An 18,237-nucleotide genomic window follows, 5' to 3' on the forward strand; every position below is an offset into this window, starting at 1 on the left:
TAGAGTGAAAGAGGAGGAACACTGTAGAGAGTGGTGTTCAAGGGGGTTGAGAATGGAAGAAACAGTGAGATTACACTACAGAAGTTCAGGTAAGATTGGCAGTTCCATTTGATTCAGTACTTAGGAGGTTGTCCTTTGGTAACTATCAGGAGCAATTTAAATCACATATATAGTTGTACTTCATTTCTGATGCAATTAAATTTGTTACAGATCATTTATATTAAAAGTATATAGAAAAGCCTTCAGTAGATGAAGAATGTAGGAGAATGTGCCTAGGTGGCTCAGTCGGTTAGGCATCTGCCTTCAGCTCAGGTTATGATCCCAGAGTCCTGGAATTGAGCCCTGCATTGGGCTGTCTGCTCCTCTCTCTTCTTCTGCCCCTCCCTTGCACTCTCTCTTTCTCAAATCAATCCATCAATCTTAGAAAAAAAAGAATGTAGAAGAGTTTTATTTCTATTTTTTTTTTTTTTAAGATTTTATATATTTATTTGACAGACAGAGATCACAAGTAGGCAGAGAGGCAGGCAGAGAGAGAGGAGAAAGCAGGCTCCCCACTGAGCAGAGAGCCCGATGCGGGGCTCGATCCCAGGACCCTGGGATCATGACCGGAGTCGAAGGCAGAGGCTTTAACCCACTGAGCCACCTAGGTGCCCCGAAGAGTTTTATTTCTCACAGTACTTCATAAATAGGAGTTGTTATAAATAACTAAAATATAATTTATATGACAGTTCATTAATTTTGAATCAGTAACTGCCTAAGATTTAATAGATCTACTGATAAAATTAGAAGGTTGAAAAACGAGGTAAAATTCTTATTTTTATTAACCTCTTAAATTGGTCATATTTTCTTGGTTATAGAATAATGTCTTTTATTTTTTTATTTTTAAAATTTTTTTAAATTTTAAAATTTTTAAATAAACATATAATGTATTTTTATCCCCAGGGGTACAGGTCTGTGAATCGCCAGGTTTACACACTTAGAATAATGTCCTTTTTTTAAAGAAGATAAACTTTTAGTGAATCAAAGTTTATTTTATTTGGTTATTTTGGTTTATTTTGTAACAATTACTCATAATAGATGTGATACGGGAGTAGATCAGATGCCATTTTTACAAAGGCGGCGCTAATGCTGTTATAATAAATAATAGTCTGAAAAAAGGTGTTTTTTTTTTTTTTCTCCCTTTTGGGCTTTGTTTCCTTTGAGTGGTAATGTTGATGATATTGAGAAGTCCTTGAAGCTAATTCTATAGCAGACGGTGAAGGATTAAGACGAATTTATTTGAATTTCACTATGCTTCTCACGTCTTTTTTCAATTTATTTTGGATTTTGGATTAAGTTTTATTTAATAAAGGCCAGACAGGTTATAAACACTTGATGGTGATACAGTCCCAACTACGTCACCTATGGACAAACTTGGCATCACTTCCGTAATAGTAACTCCATAGAAAATAAGATACAAATAGGAAGGAAACCTTTAGACAGTTATAACAATATGCAACCTCAGTGTTTCCACCTCTGGTATAGTAATGGAAAATTCTTGGGTTGTATGAAATCTGCCAGAACTTGTTTGTCTTTTCATTTTTATTTACATTTATGCCCAGTTTTAGAAAAGAATTACCTAAGTTAATAAAAAATTCACAAGGTTAAAATAATTGATACATTTTTTATGCAAATCACAGAAAGTGAGGATAGAATTTTTTTCTTTAAACAGTTTAAAACAGCATTCGTTTATTTACTCGCTGTTAATGTATATTGAAATGTAGGTGTGGTATGACAGGGTTCTCGATTTACAGTCTCACAAGGCTAAAATCAAGGTTACAGTCATAATTATCTGGAGCTTACATGCAGTCTTCTAGGCTTATGTGGTTGTGGGAGAGTAGACATGCATTTTAATACTAGTGCTAAGCAGTTACATTTGTGGCTTCCTTATGTTTGGTACATGGAATTATTATTTGAAATATCTTTTATGGCTATACTCTAAATGTACATGTAAAGGTGATTTATAGAGTGGCATAACTGATTGTTTTAATTCAAGAAACATAAACTTATAAATTTACAGAGTAGTGATGTAGGAGACCAAACTTGTATTATGTCAATGCTATTGTTTCTGACAGCATTTTTGGAGGTCCACAAAATGCTTCGAGCATTTCTAGCACATCTTTGTTTCCATTTCTTCTATGGTGCAAATTTTTGTCCTTTGAGGATATATTTAATTTTTTTTAAATTAAATTCAGTTAGCCATATAGTACATCATTAGTTTCACGTGTAGAGTTCAATAATTCATCATTGCATAGGCTAAATAATAAATAATTCATAACTGATGAATTAATCCAAAGGAATATTTATGCTTAGGTTTGGAATATAGTTTTATTCTTTGTCATATTTGAGACACATTTTTTTTTTTTACTTGAAACAAACTAAACTTAGAAGAAAGAAATCTTAGTAGAAACTGGGAAATCTCTGGCTTCTCTGCTCATTCTCTTTTAGGAAAGACTTATTCTTTTTTTTTTTTTTAAAATTTTTATTTATTTATTTTTTCTTTTCAGTGTTCCAGAATTCATTGTTTATGCACCACACCCAGTGCTCCATGCAATACGTGCCTTCCATAATACCCATCACCAGCTCACCCAACCTCCCACGCCCCTCCCTTCCAAAACCCTGTTTGTTTCTCAGAGTCCATAGTCTCATGGTTCGTTTCCCCCTCCAATTTCCCCCAACTCACTTCTCCTCTCCATCTCCCCATGTCCTCTGTGTTATTCCTTATGCTCCACAAATAAGCGAAACCATATGATAATTGACTTTCTCTCTTTGACTTATTTCACTCAGCATAATCTCTTCCAGTCCTGTCCATGCTGATACAAAAGTTGGGTATTCATCCTTTCTGATGGAGACATAATACTCCATAGTATATATGGACCATATCTTTTAAAAAAAAATTATTTTTTATTAACATATAATGTATTATTAGCCCCAGGGGTACAGGTCTATGAATCACCAGGTTTACACACTTCACAGCACTCACCATAGCACATACGTTCCCCATTGTCCATAACCCAGCCACTCTCTCCCTACCCCTTTCCCCCCAGCAACCCTCTGTTTTGTGAGATTAAGAGTCTCTTATGGTTTGTCTCCCTCCCGATCCCATCATGTTTCATTTTTTCCTTCCCTACTCCCCAAACCCCACTTTGCCTCTCAATTTCCTTATATCGGGGAGATCATATGATAATTGTTTTTCTCTGATTGACTTATTTTGCTCAGCACAATACCCTCTAGTTCCATCCACATCCTTGCAAATGGCAAGATTGCATTTCTTTTGATGGCTGCATAGTATTCCATTGTGTGTATCTACCACATCTTCTTTATCCATTCATCTGTTGATGGACATCTAGGTTCTTTCAATAGTTTCGCTATTGTGGACATTGCTGCTATAAACATTGGGGTGCACGTGCCCCTTCGGATCACTACATTTGTATCTTTAGGGTAAATACCCAGTAGTGCGAATGCTGGGTCATAGGATAGCTCTGTTTTCAACTTTTTGAGGAACTTCCATGCTGTTTTCCAGAGTGGCTGTACCAGCTTGCATTTCCACCAACAGTTGGACTATATCTTCTTTATCCATTCATCCGTTGAAGGGTAACTTGGTTCTTTCCACAGTTTGGCGATTGTGGCCATTGCTGCTATGAACATTGGGGTAGAGATGGCCCTTCTTTTCACTACATCTGTATCTTTGGGGTAAATACCCAATAGTGCAATTGCAGGGTCATAGGGAAGCTCTTATTTTTAATTCCTTTTTTTTTAAGGTTTTATTTATTTATTTGAGAAAGAGAGACAGTGAGAGAGAGCATGAGAGGGGAGAAGGTCAGAGAGAGAAGCCGACTCTCCATGGAGCTGGGAGCCTGATGTGGGACTTGATCTGAGGACTCTGGAATCATGGCCTGAGCTGAGGGCAGTTGCTTAACCAACTGAGCAACCCAGCCACCCTCTATTTTTAATTTCTTAAGGAATCTCCACACTGTTTTCCAAAGTGGCTGCACCAACTTGCATTCCCACCAACAGTGTAAGAGGATTCCCCTTTCTCCACATCCTCTCTGACACATGTTGTTTACTGTCTTGTTAATTTTGGCCATTCTAACTTGTATAAGGTGGTATCTCAGTGTGGTTTGATTTGAATCTCCCTGATAGCTAGTGATGATGAACATTTTTTCATGTGTCTGTTAGCCATTTGTATGTCTTCTTTGTAGAAGTGTCTATTCATGTCTTCTGCCCGTTTTTTGATGTGATAATCTGTTTTGTGTGTGTTGAGTTTGAGGAGTTCTTTATAGATCTTGGACATCAGCCCTTCGTCTGTACTGTCATTTGGGAATATCTCCTACCATTCTGTGGGTTGCCTCTTTGTTTTGTTGACTGTTTCCTTTGCTGTGCAGAAGCTTTTGATCTTGATGAAGTCCCAAAAGTTCATTTTCGCTTTTGTTTCCTTTGCCTTTGGAGACATATCTTGAAAGAAGTTGCTGTAACCGTTGTCAAAGAGGTTACTGACGATGTTCTCCTCTAGGATTCTGATGGATTCCTGCCTCACATTGAGGTCTTTTATAGGAAAGGCCTATTCTTAATGTAACAGTAAATCTTACTATTCATATCTTTTAGATTTTGTTCATATCTAAACATCCTAGCTTCATCTAGCAACCAGTTTGCTGTTATTTGTGCCTGGGGTTAAATTGTGGGTTCTTTGCTAAAAAGAATTTTCTTACTCTTGCTACCAACTGACATATACTTAGGAAATTGTGTTGTTGAAAATCCAAATTTTCTGTTTTAATTATTTCACAGTTTAAAGTAAATCTTGGCTTTTATTTTTACCTTTTTAAGCCAGTGATCTTCAAACCATCTTTCAACAGTGGAGGGGTGCCTGAGTGGTTTAGTTTAGTTTAGTTTAGTTAAGCATCTGACTCTTGGTTTTGGCTCAGGTCATGATCTCATGGGTTGTGAGATCAAGACCCACATTGGGATACCCGCTCAGTGGGGAATCTACTTAAAGATTCTCTCAGATTGTCCTCAACTGTGTGCCAGAGGCTTTTCATACAGTATACACTCCTGAAATTTAGTAAGTCTTAAACACGTCTGATACATATCACTTTATTTCTGTTTAATCTAGGCGACAAAAGGCTCGAGAGAGGCAGCAGAAATTGCTTGCAGAGTTTGCTTCACGACAGAAAAGCTTCATGGAAACTGCAATGGATGTTGGTAAGTTAAAATTTATTAGTTTAGAACTCTTACAATGACACATATTACTTCAGGGATTATCTAGTTCAGTTTTTCACCAGTTTTCAACATTATAGATGGATGATTTCTAGTCTTTATTTAAACAACAGAGCGATGGAGGATCAGGCTATTATAGCCAGTTTATTCTGTTGTTGCATAGTTTTAATTGTTAGAAAGTTCTTTCTGATGGTAACAATATGATATCCTATATTTTCTTCTGTTACTTTGTCCTTCAGATTTGCGAGGTTCACCAACATGTATTTACTTAATCTGATTTTTCCTGTGAAATCATCTTAAGACTTTTGAAATAGCTTTCAAATACTTTTAGTGCCTCCTCCTTCCACTACTCCTTCAGTAGTTCTTAAGATCAGTTGCACTTCTCACTTCATTAAGATTAGCGTTAACCTTTGTATAGTGAGAGGGGATGCCATTTTCCTGTAGGATAGTAGATTGCTATGAGGAATGTTTTATAAACCTTGTAAGAATAGATTAAATTTCAGTGAATCTCAGTTTTCAGTTAACCAGGATATTCCCTTTCCTGACTACCTCTTGCATTCTAGTGATGTTTTTTTCTTTTTTTTTTTTTTAACTTTTAGACAGAAATGCTGAAATAAAGTTGTGCATTTAAAGTGTATACACGTATGTGCAAACACGCATACATTCTTTCACAGTGTAATCTTAGAAATGACATAGTATTTCTGTACAAAAGTACATTCTCATGCACTTTTGTGCACATAAGCACACATAATCAACATCCAGAAGAGGTGTGGGGGGTGGGTTAGTCTAGATATAATATTATGTCTTCTGAACCCTCAACAGGTGAGTTTGTGTTCAAGACATAACTTTGATGTAAAGAATACTGTTTATCAGATTAATTTAGTGTCAGTTGACTTTCTCATATGAAAGATGAGGATTTAGTTCATTGACACTACTTTTCCTTTTTCTATTCCATCTTCTCTTTCTTTCTGGAAATTCATAATCAGTATTATTTTTTACATATCAAATATAATTATAATGTATATGAACTGTTCTCTCTGTAGCCAGTTCCTTCATACTCCTTCATATAAAGTGAATTAATAAGCACCCCTATTTTTCCTTTCCTCGTCTCTATGTTTTGCCTTTATCAGGTATTTCCTTTTAAATCGTTAGGGTTGCTAACATTTTCTTTTGCCGTCACAATCAGGTGTTCCATCCAGAGGTTGACTTTAAGTGTTGAGAAATAATAGGACTTAAAAATTTTTTTTCTTAAAATTTTACTTACTTATTTTTTAAAAAAGACTTTGAGAGAGAGAGTGAGAAAACATGAGCAGGGGAAAGGATGGAGGGAGAGGGAGAAGCAGATTTCCCTGCTGAGCATGACCGCTGGAATATGGCAGAATAAATTTCTGATAAATGAAGTAAGTTACAGACATCATGACAGTTTACCCCTAAACATTTAAGCATGCATGTCCTGGAGTTGAAAATATTCTCCTATTCAACCACAATATATCATATGTAAGAACATTACTTTTTTTTTTTAACAAAGTAAATATCTTCACAATATCAACCTGGATATTATGTTAAACTATGTTAAAAATTTTAATTTGTTTATGGATCACTTTGTCCTTTAATACCAAAATTCTGTGTTCTGAAGTCACTTCAAGGCAGTCCTTTTTGTGGGAAGTAATGTAACCAGTGTGATACACAGTTTGGCTTATTTGTTTGCGGCTTTAGGAGCTAAGAAAAAAGCCTTAGTTAATAATAGTTGTGGAACTTGCTTTTATCTGTTGCCTCCCTTTCCCAAGTGAGATAAAACGGATATAGTTTTCTGAGGAGTTGATTAAGCAAAGTACCTAGAGGAGGTTAGGAAGTGCTGTCTTGAATAGGAGAATGGTCACCCTTCCCCTGAGGAGACTGCAGGGAAGAAGGAAGAGTAGATAGAGATAGAGGTGAGTTCCACTGTGGTTAAGGCAGATGGGAAATTGAGGCAATTACTCGGTTGCTTCAGTTTTCAGGGTTAATTAAAAGGTAAGCTCTGCTGAGTGAAAAGAGTAACACCTGAGATTTGAAATAGCTGCTGAGGACAGTGGGAGATGTTGCTCATCTCCCACTGCAAAGTTAATGACTTCCTTTCCTAAATCTTGTTACTTGTGGAAGGTTTGACCTTTTTTTTTGGCAGTAGCCAGGGCACCAGAAAAACAATTGAGAAATTAGGTAGGTATGATTGTTAACCAATAGAGGCAATATCACAGAAGCCATCAGGATAATGAGCTTTGCTTTCTTCCAGTCCCCGTTCTTGCGTTCCTCTGTGGTGACAGTGAGGTAGTATAGATTCATGAGCACTTGGTTTGTTTATGTTGGTTATGGCAGTGCCAGTGGGATTCTGGACCATTCAGATCTGTATGTTCCTTTTGTTTATAACTGAGTCCCTTCCCAAAGAAATCTGACTCCAAAAACCTATTTGAGAGCCCATTTTCACCATTCCCGAGATAAAAATTGCAAAGTCACATGTCTCTCTGTCTCTGATTACCATTTGCTTTTGACATTATATATTATAATATTATTAACACATGACACAGGGCCTGCACCTGAGGCACCATCTGGCATTACCTAGATACAATTTTAGTCCACTGCTTTGCTTCATTTGTCAGATTCCTTTGTCTTGCGTTATTTCTCATTTGTGTTGTAAAAAATGCTAGCATTTTTTAGTTGCTTCTTATTTTGCCTTTATCTTTCTTTATGAGGGCTGTTTTCTTAACACTTAACATAACACTCAGAATATTTCAGATTTATAACAGAGTATTTTACAAATTCTCTAATCTATATAGCACATTAGTAAGTAAAAATTTAGGGACAAAAGCTTTTCTTTCTGAATACAGCTGATTTCTGCTCTGTGATTAGTACTCTTTTTTTCTGTTCCTTAATACCTTTCTATAGTTATCAAAATTTTTTTTTATTTCTTTTCAGCATAACAGTATTCATTGTTTTTGCACCACACCCAGTGCTCCATGCAATACTTGCCCTCCCTAATACCCACCACCTTGTTCCCCCAACCTCCACCCCCCGCCCCTTCAAAACCCTCAGATTGTTTTTCAGAGTCCATAGTCTCTCATGGTTCACCTCCCCTTCCAGTTTCCCTCAACTCCCTTCTCCTCTCCATCTCCCCATGTCCTCCATGTTATTTGTTATAGTTATCAAATTTTTATATGAAGAGATTTACCTCTGTATATTGTTTCATCTTTCTCTCCTGGTCATTATTCCCATTATTTATTTTTACTAGTCATCTAGGTATAGGAGTCAGGATGTTAGATTATAACCTTGATCCATTAAGGTTTATCATATAGATATGGCTGAAATGCAACAGAATTGAATTCCAAGCGGGAGTTCAGATGTTTAACATAGAATAAGAATTTATTTTGGAAATTATCTTCTGATCTTAAACATACTACATTTTAATTGTATAAATTGTACAGTATAGGAGAGCATAAGGAAGGACATATTTTTCCCTAATCCCACCATACAAAAGACATGTACATTACTGATGATACGATACTGTATATTACAATTTTGCCTTTATACACATTTTAACATACAAATATCCTTGTATTATTATTAAAACTCCTGTTTCCTATAATATTTAAAGTTGAAGAAAGAATTTTTAAAGTTCATTGGAGAGAGAGCAAGGTATAGTGGCTTTGAACATGGACTCTGGAGCCTGTCTGCCTAGGTTTATACCTCAGCCACACCACTATCTGGGGCAATTTACCTCACCTCTCTCTGCATCAGTTTTCACATAGTGAAAAAAGAATTATTATATTACCTACTTCCTAGGGTTGCTGTGAGGATTGAATGTATTAGTACATTTAAAACACTTAGAGTAGGGGCGCCTGGGTGGCTCAGTGGGTTAAAGCCTCTGCCTTTGGCTCAGGTCATGATCCCAGGGTCCTGGGATCGAGCCCCACATGGGGTTCTCTGCTCAGCAGGGAGCCCGCTTCCTCCTCTCTCTCTCTCTCTCTGCCTGCCTCTCTGCCTACTTGTGATCTCTATCTGTCAAATAAATAAATAAAACACTTAGAATACTTTGCATATAAGAAGTGTTTATAGGCATTGGCTATTGCTATTCTTATTTTGAATTATATAATTTACTTAATTATCCCTTCATAATTAGACTATAGTTTTCTTCTTTTTTTAAAAGATTTTATTTACTTACATGAGAGAGAGAGTGCACGAGAAGGGGGGAGGGCAACTGGGAGAGGGAGAAGCAGACCCTCTGTGGAGCAGAGAGCCTAATGCAGGGCTCAATTCCGAGACCCTGGGATCATGATCTGAGCCACCCAGGCTCCTCCTATGGTTTTTTTCTAATTTTAATTATAAATAATTTTAATTTTAATTATAAATACTGTGTACCCAAAACTTTTTCTGTATTTTGAGTTTGGGTCTAAGAGTATGAGTTTTGGGGGATGATGGTGATACCTTGCTTTGCATGTTAACTGTGTTCCCACCACTGTGCTAAATACATTCTGTATATTGACTTATTTGTCCTGACATCCCCATGAGAGAGGTGGTGTTATTCCAAACAAAGATGCCTAGACTCAGAGTAAGTAATTCCTCTGAGGTTATGCTGTAGTAAATTGTAGGGCCTGGGCAATCGACAAGGCTTGTCTGCTCTTTACTATTTCTTCATATTTGGAGCAAATAAAGGAGAGTTAAGTGTTCTTCCCCTAAGTTGGTAGCCATGGGATGAAAGGGACAGACATGAGATCAGTTGCCAAGTAAGAGTTGAACAGACCTGATTATTGATTGATTGATTCAGGCACAAGGCACAAGATATGCAACATGTTTGGAAATTTTTGTTTTTTTTAAAAAAACAGAATGAAAAGAATACTGCTTTTCCAATAGCTGAAGCAAAAATCTTTGATGTTCCTCTATTAGTCTAGCCTGTTGTAGGGCCAGCCCCACCCAAATCACATGAACTGGAAGGGAGTGGTGAGGGGGCAATTCTGCTAACAAAAACTAAAGTCTGCTGTCAGCAGAAGGTCAGGAGATACTAGGTACGTTGAAATAACATTTGTCCACCATACCCAGCCTTTAAGATTTCATTTGGGATGTGGGATTGTCTAAGCAGCAGCTGGCACACATCAGGATTTGGTTGATTTTTATTGTTGTTGGTTGTAGAGGAAGCTGTTTATTTTGTTATTTAATAACAGCTTAATTTGAGGTTTATCCTTTTATTTTTTAACATGTATGCTAAATATTTAGTGTTATTTATATAAGAAGGGAGGGTGAGGATATGAATGTATTTTATAAATTATGTTGAGATATAAAAATATTTATATCCTTAGTGTCCCTTTCTTAGGTTAATAATAACGTACTATGTATGCTTTCTTTACCTTGTTTTTTTCCACTTAACATTCTATCCTGGAGATCCCACCATGTAGTGTATAGAGATCTTCTTCATTCCCTTTTCTAGCTGTACAGTATTCCATTTTATAGGTTTCTCCTTCCCCCCATATTTTATTCAGATGGTCTTCTGTTATTGGAATTTGGGTTGTTTCTACTACAAATAGCACTGCAGTGAATATCCTCGCATATGTATCTATTCATATTTTCATAATATATCTATAAGATGGATTTTTAGAAGTGGTATTGCTAGGTCAAAGGGTAAATACATGTAATTTTGCTAGATATTGTCAAATTGCTTTCATAGGAGTTGTACTGTTCTGCATTCCCATCAACATTGTGTCATAGTATCAATTTCCTTACATCCTTATCATTAGAATAAGTTGTCAAACTTTTGTTTTTTTGAAAACATGGTAGGGGAGAAGAAATGGTATCATAGTCTAATTTTAATTAGCATTTCTCTTACTATTAAAAAGGATGATCTTTACATTTTTAACTGCTTCTTATTCCCTGGTATATCTTTTTGCTGCTTTAGACAGTTTGGGGTATAATTTTATCATAAATTAGACTCTTTTTTAGTGCTCTTCCATTTCCTTAGAATCAGGCACAGCTGTGAACTTTGTTCTCTTTCAAGTAGGACTGATCTACTTGTGACATTGGAATGCATGTAGTGCATAGTTTTATGTATCTATGGCTGTTGTATATAAGTGTAAAAACATTTTATGAAGTATTGTAGTTTTGAATTATTCTCTGTAACTTGTGAAATTCTTGGTCTCTCAACTAGGTAGAAACTTCTTGAATTCCTTTTCAATGAAATTAGAAAGCAGACCTCATGTATAGAATATTTTTTGCATTGTTTGCTCTGAATATAAATATATCAGTTTTGGGGATAGTGTTAGTCTGTCATGTTTTTAAAATTTTTATTTAAATTCCAGTTAGTTAATGTACAGTGTAATATTAGTTTCAGGTGTACAATTTAATGATTCAACACTTAAGTACAACACGATGTTCATCACAAGTACTCTCCTTAATCCCCATCACCTATTTGACATATCCCCCATCGACCTCCTCTCTGGTAACCATCAGTTTGTTTTCTATAGTTAAGAGTCTGTTCTTGGTTTGTGTCTCTTTTTTTCCCCTTTGCTCATTTGTTTTGTTTTTTAAATTCCACATATGAATGAAATCATATGGTATTTCTCTTTCTCTGACTTACTTAGCTTAAAATAATACTCTCTAGCTCCATCCATGTCATTGCAAATGGCAAGATTGCATTCTTTTTTATGGCTGAGTAATATCCATCACACACACACACACGCACAAACACACACACACATGCGTGTGCGTGCACACCTCCCTCCCCATCTTCTTTATCCATTCATCAGTTGATGGACATGGGCTGTTTCCATAATTTGGCTGTTGTAGATAATGCTGCTGTAAATATGTATCCCTTTGAATTAATATATATATATTTTTTTAATTTTATTTTTTATAAACATATATTTTTTTCCCCAGGGGTACAGGTCTGTGAATCGCCAGGTTTACACACTTCACTGCACTCACCATAGCACATACCCTCCCCAATGTCCATAATAACCCCACCCCCCCACCCCCCTCCCCCCAGCAACCTTCAGTTTGTTTTGTGAGATTAAGAGTCACTTATGGTTTATCTCCCTCCCAATCCCATCTTGCTTCATTTACTCTTCTCCTATCCCCTTAACCCCCATGTTGCATCTCCTCTCCCTCATATCAGGGAGATCATATGATAGTTGTCTTTCTCCGATTGACTTATTTCGCTAAGCATGATACCCTCTAGTTCCATCCACGTCGTCGCAAATGGCAAGATTTCATTTCTTTTGATGGCTGCATAGTATTCCATTGTGTATATATACCACATCTTCTTTATCATTCATCTGTTGATGGACATCTAGGTTCTTTCCATAGTTTGGCTATTGTAGACATTGCTGCTATAAACATTCGGGTGCACGTGCCCCTTCGGATCACTACGTTTGTATCTTTAGGGTAAATACCCAGCAGTGCAATTGCTGGGTCATAGGGTAGTTCTATTTTCAACATTTTGAGGAACCTCCATGCTGTTTTCCAGAGTGGTTGCACCAGCTTGCATTCCCACCAACAGTGTAGGAGGGTTCCCCTTTCTCCGCATCCTCGCCAGCATCTGTCATTTCCTGACTTGTTAATTTTAGCCATTCTGACTGGTGTGAGGTGGTATCTCATAGTGGTTTTGATTTGTATTTCCCTGATGCCGAGTGATATGGAGCACTTTTTCATGTGTCTGTTGGCCATCTGGATGTCTTCTTTGCAGAAATGTCTGTTCATGTCTTCTGCCCATTTCTTGATTGGATTATTTGTTCTTTGGGTGTTGAGTTTGCTAAGTTCTTTATAGATTCTGGACACTAGCCCTTTATCTGATATGTCGTTTGCAAATATCTTCTCCCATTCTGTCAGTTGTCTTTTGGTTTTGTTAACTGTTTCCTTTGCTGTGCAAAAGCTTTTGATCTTAATAAAATCCCAATAGTTCATTTTTGCCCTTGCTTCCCTTGCCTTCGGCGATGTTCCTAGGAAGATGTTGCTGCGGCTGAGGTAGAAGAGTTGCTGCCTGAGTTCTCCTCAAGGATTTTGATGGATTCCTTTCTCACATTGAGGTCCTTCATCCATTTTGAGTCTATTTTCGTGTGTGGTGTAAGGAAATGATCCAATTTCATTTTTCTGCATGTGGCTGTCCAATTTTCCCAACACCATTTATTGAAGAGGCTGTCTTTTTTCCATTGGACATTCTTTCCTGCTTTGTCGAAGATTAGTTGACCATAGAGTTGAGGGTCTATTTCTGGGCTCTCTATTCTGTTCCATTGATCTATGTGTCTGTTTTTGTGCCAGTACCATGCTGTCTTGATGATGACAGCTTTGTAGTAGAGCTTGAAGTCTGGAATTGTGATGCCACCAACTTTGGCTTTCTTTTTCAATATTCCTTTGGCTATTCGCGGTCTTTTCTGGTTCCATATAAATTTTAGGATTATTTGTTCCATTTCTTTGAAAAAAATGGATGGTACTATGATAGGAATTGCATTAAATGTGTAGATTGCTTTAGGTAGCATAGACATTTTCACAATATTTATTCTTCCAATCCAGGAGCATGGAACATTTTTCCATTTCTTTGTGTCTTCCTCAATTTCTTTCATGAGTACTTTATAGTTTTCTGAGTATAGATTCTTAGCCTCTTTGGTTAGGTTTATTCCTAGATATCTTATAGTTTTAGGTGCAATTGTAAATGGGATTGACTCCTTAATTTCTCTTTCTTCTGTCTTGTTGTTGGTGTAGAGAAATGCAACTGATTTCTATGCATTGATTTTATATCCTGACACTTTACTGAATTCCTGTACAAGTTCTAGCAGATTTGGAGTGGAGTCTTTTGGGTTTTCCACATATAGTATCATATCATCTGTGAAGAGTGATAGTTTGACTTCTTTGCCGATTTGGATGCCTTTAATTTCTTTTTGTTGTCTGATTGCTGAGGCTAGGACTTCTAGTACTATGTTGAATAGCAGTGGTGATAACGGACATCCCTGCCGTGTTCCTGACCTTAGCAGAAAAGCTCTCAGTTTTTCTCCATTGAGAATGATATTTGCGATGGGTTTTTCATAGATGGCTTTGATAATATTGAGGTATGTGCCCTCTATCCCTACAGTTTGAAGAGTTTTGATCAGGAAGGGATGCTGTACTTTGTCAAATGCTTTTTCAGCATCTATGGAGAGTATCATATGGTTCTTGTTCTTTCTTTTATTAATGTGTTGTATCACATTGATTGATTTGCGGATGTTGAACCAACCTTGCAGCCCTGGAATAAATCCCACTTGGTCGTGGTGAATAATCCTTTTAATGTACTGTTGAATCCTATTGGCTAGTATTTTGGTGAGAATTTTTGCATCTGTGTTCATCAAGGATATTGGTCTGTGTTCTCTTTTTTGATGGGATCCTTGTCTGGTTTTGGGATCAAGGTGATGCTGGCCTCATAAAATGAGTTTGGAAGTTTTCCTTCCATTTCTATTTTTTGGAACAGTTTCAGGAGAATAGGAATTAGTTCTTCCTTAAATGTTTGGTAGAATTCCCCCGGGAAGCCGTCTGGCCCTGGGCTTTTGTTTGTTTGGAGATTTTTGATGACTGTTTCAATCTCCTTACTGGTTATGGGTCTGTTCAGGCTTTCTATTTCTTCCTGGTTGAGTTGTGGTAGTTTATATGTCTCTAGGAATGCATCCATTTCTTCTAGATTTTCAAATTTGTTGGCATAGAGTTGCTCATCGTATGTTCTTATGATTGTCTGTATTTCTTTGGTGTTAGTTGTGATCTCTCCTCTTTCATTCGTGATTTTATTTATTTGGGTCCTTTCTCTTTTCTTTTTGATAAGTCTGGCCAGAGGTTTATCAATCTTATTAATTCTTTCAAAGAACCAGCTCCTAGTTTCGTTGATTTGTTCTATTGTTTTTTTGGTTTCTATTTCATTGATTTCTGCTCTGATCTTTATGATTTCTCTTCTCCTGCTGGGTTTAGGGTTTCTTTCTTGTTCTTTCTCCAGCTCCTTTAGGTGTACGGTTAGGTTGTGTACCTGAGACCTTTCTTGTTTCTTGAGAAAGGCTTGTACCGCTATATATTTTCCTCTCAGGACTGCCTTTGTTGTGTCCCACAGATTTTGAACCGTTGTATTTTCATTATCATTTGTTTCCATGAATTTTTTCAATTCTTCTTTAATTTCCTGGTTGACCCATTCATTCTTTAGAAGGATGCTGTTTAGTCTCCATGTATTTGGGTTCTTTCCAAATTTCCTCTTGTGATTGAGTTCTAGCTTCAGAGCATTGTGGTCTGAAAATATGCAGGGAATGATTCCAATCTTTTGATAATGGTTGAGACCTGATTTAGGACCGAGAATGTGATCTATTCTGGAGAATGTTCCATGGGCACTAGAGAAGAATGTGTATTCTCTTGCTTTGGGATGAAATGTTCTGAATATATCTGTGATATCCATCTGGTCCAGTGTGTCCTTTAAGGCCTTTATTTCCTTGTTGATCTTTTGCTTGGATGATCTGTCCATTTCAGTGAGGGGAGTGTTAAAGTCCCCTACTATTATTGTATGATTGTCGATGTGTTTCTTTGATTTTGTTAGTAATTGGTTTATATAGTTGGCTGCTCCCACGTTAGGGGCATAGATATTTAAAATTGTTAGATCTTCTTGTTGGACAGATCCTTTGAGTATGATATAGTGTCCTTCCTCATCTCTTATTATAGTCTTTGGCTTAAAATCTAATTGATCTGATATAAGGATTGCCACTCCTGCTTTCTTCTGATGTCCATTAGCATGGTAAATTCTTTTCCACCCCCTCACTTTAAATCTGAAGGTGTCTTCAGGTTTAAAATGAGTTTCTTGTAGGCAACATATAGATGGGTTTTGTTTTTTTATCCATTCTGATACCCTGTGTCTTTTGATTGGGGCATTTAGCCCATTAACATTCAGGGTAACTATTGAGAGATATGAATTTAGTGCCATTGTATTGCCTGTAAGGTGACTGTTACTGTATATTGTTTCTGTTCCTTTCTGACCTACTAGTTTTAGGGTCTCTCTTTGCTTAGAGGACCCCTTTCAATATTTCCTGTAGAGCTGGTTTGGTGTTTGCAAATTCTTTCAGTTTTTGTTTGTCCTGGAAGCTTTTAATCTCTCCTTCTATTTTCAATGAGAGCCTAGCTGGATATAGTATTCTTGGCTGCATGTTTTTCTCGTTTAGTGCTCTGAATATATCATGCCAGCTCTTTCAGGCCTGCCAGGTCTCTGTGGATAAGTCTGCTGCCAATCTAATATTTTTACCATTGTATGTTACAGACTTCTTTTCCCGGGCTGCTTTCAGGATTTTCTCTTTGTCACTAAGACTTGTAAATTTGACTATTAGGTGACGGGGTGTGGACCTATTCTTGTTGATTTTGAGGGGGGTTCTCTGAACCTCCTGGATTTTGATGCTTGTTCCCTTTGCCATATTGGGGAAATTCTCACCAATATACCTCTGCTCCCCTCTCTCTTCTTCTTCTGGAATCCCAATTATTCTAATGTTGTTTCGTCTTATGGTGTCACTTATCTCTCGAATTCTGCCCTCGTGGTCCAGTAGCTATTTGTCCCTCTTTTGCTCAGCTTCTTTATTCTCTGTCATTTGGTCTTCTATATCGCTAATTCTTTCTTCTGCCTCATTTATCCTAGCAGTGAGAGCCTCCATTTTTGATTGTACCTCATTAATAGCTTTTTTTAATTTCAACTTGATTAGATTTTAGTTCTTTTATTTCTCCAGTAAGGGCTTTTATATCTCCTGAGAGGGTTTCTCTAATATCTTCCATGCCTTTTTCGAGCCCGGCTAGAACCTTGAGAATCGTCATTTTGAACTCTAGATCTGACATATTACCCATGTCTGTATTGATTAGGTCCCTAGCCTTTGGTACTGCCTCTTGTTCTTTTTTTTGTGGTGAATTTTTCCTCCTTGTCATTTTGTCCAGATAAGGTTATATGAAGGAACAAGTAAAATACTAAAAGGGTGGCAACAACCCCAGGAAAATATGCTTTAGCCAAATCAGAAGAGATCCCAAATCATGAGGGGCGGGGGGAAGGGGATATAAAGAGGTTCAGAAAGAAAAAAAAAAAAAAAAAAGAAAAAAGAAACAAATAAAAAAAAGAAAACCAATAATGAAAAAATATAAAACGGAAAAAAAATATATATATTAGATAAACTAGTTAAAAAACGTTATAAAAGAAAAGGGTAAAAGTTAAAAAAATTTAGGAGAAGAAGAGAAAAAAAATTGAAAAAGTAAAAAAAATTAAATTAACTGCAAGGCTAAAGAATCATGGGGAGAAAGCTATGTGTTCCGTGCTTTGCTTTCTCCTCCTCTGGAATTCCGCTACTCTCCTTGGTATTGAAACTGCACTCCTTGGTAGGTGAACTTGGTCCTGGATGGGTTTCTTGTTGATCTTCTGGGGAGGGGCCTGTTGTAGTGATTCTCAAGTGTCTTTGCCCCAGGCGGAGTTGCACCGCCCTTACCAGGGGCCGGGCTGAGTAATCCGCTCGGGTTTGCTTTCGGGAGCTTTTGTTCCCTGAGCGCTTTCCGTAGAGTTCCGGAGGACAGGAATGAAGATGGCGGCCTCCCAGTCTCCGGCCGGGAAGAGCCGAGAGTCTGGGGCCCCACTCCTCAGTGCGCCCTCAGAGAACAGCGCCCAATTGCTCCCGTCACCCTGGCCTCCGGCCGCGCTCCGAGCTGACCGAGCCTGCGACGGGTTCAAGGTAAACCCGAGCTTAGAGCTCACTCCTTGGCTCTGTCTCTGTAGCCGGCTTCCCCGTTCTAATACCTGTAAGCTCTGCGACACTCAGACACCCCCGATCCTTCTGTGACCCTGCGGGACCTGAGGCCACGCTGACCCCGCGTGCGCTTCACCCCGGTTAAGCCTCTGGAGCGATGTCCCTCAGTGGAACAGACTTTTAAAAGTCCTGATTTTCTGCTCCGTTGCTCCGCCGCTTGCCGGGAGCCGGCCCCTCCCGCCGCCGTCTATCTTCCCGTCGCTTTGGA

General features: G+C 37.6%; 1 protein-coding gene across 6 annotated transcripts in view; it reads left to right on the top strand.

Moving 5' to 3' along the window:
• The window catches only part of UBR3 (ubiquitin protein ligase E3 component n-recognin 3), a 234,896-nt gene that overhangs the window by 99,767 nt on the left and 116,892 nt on the right, over positions 1-18,237 (top strand). For all 6 annotated transcript variants that reach the window (XM_032880422.1, XM_032880421.1, XM_032880423.1 and 3 more), the window contains one exon: positions 5,150-5,238. In XM_032880422.1, the coding sequence (XP_032736313.1) occupies positions 5,150-5,238 (89 nt within the window). The remainder of the gene's footprint in view (positions 1-5,149; positions 5,239-18,237) is intronic.

This window comes from Lontra canadensis, unplaced genomic scaffold (assembly GCF_010015895.1).
Source record: "Lontra canadensis isolate GAN:19392208 unplaced genomic scaffold, GSC_riverotter_1.0 scaffold69, whole genome shotgun sequence".
In the NCBI taxonomy this organism is placed as follows: Eukaryota; Metazoa; Chordata; class Mammalia; order Carnivora; family Mustelidae; genus Lontra; species Lontra canadensis.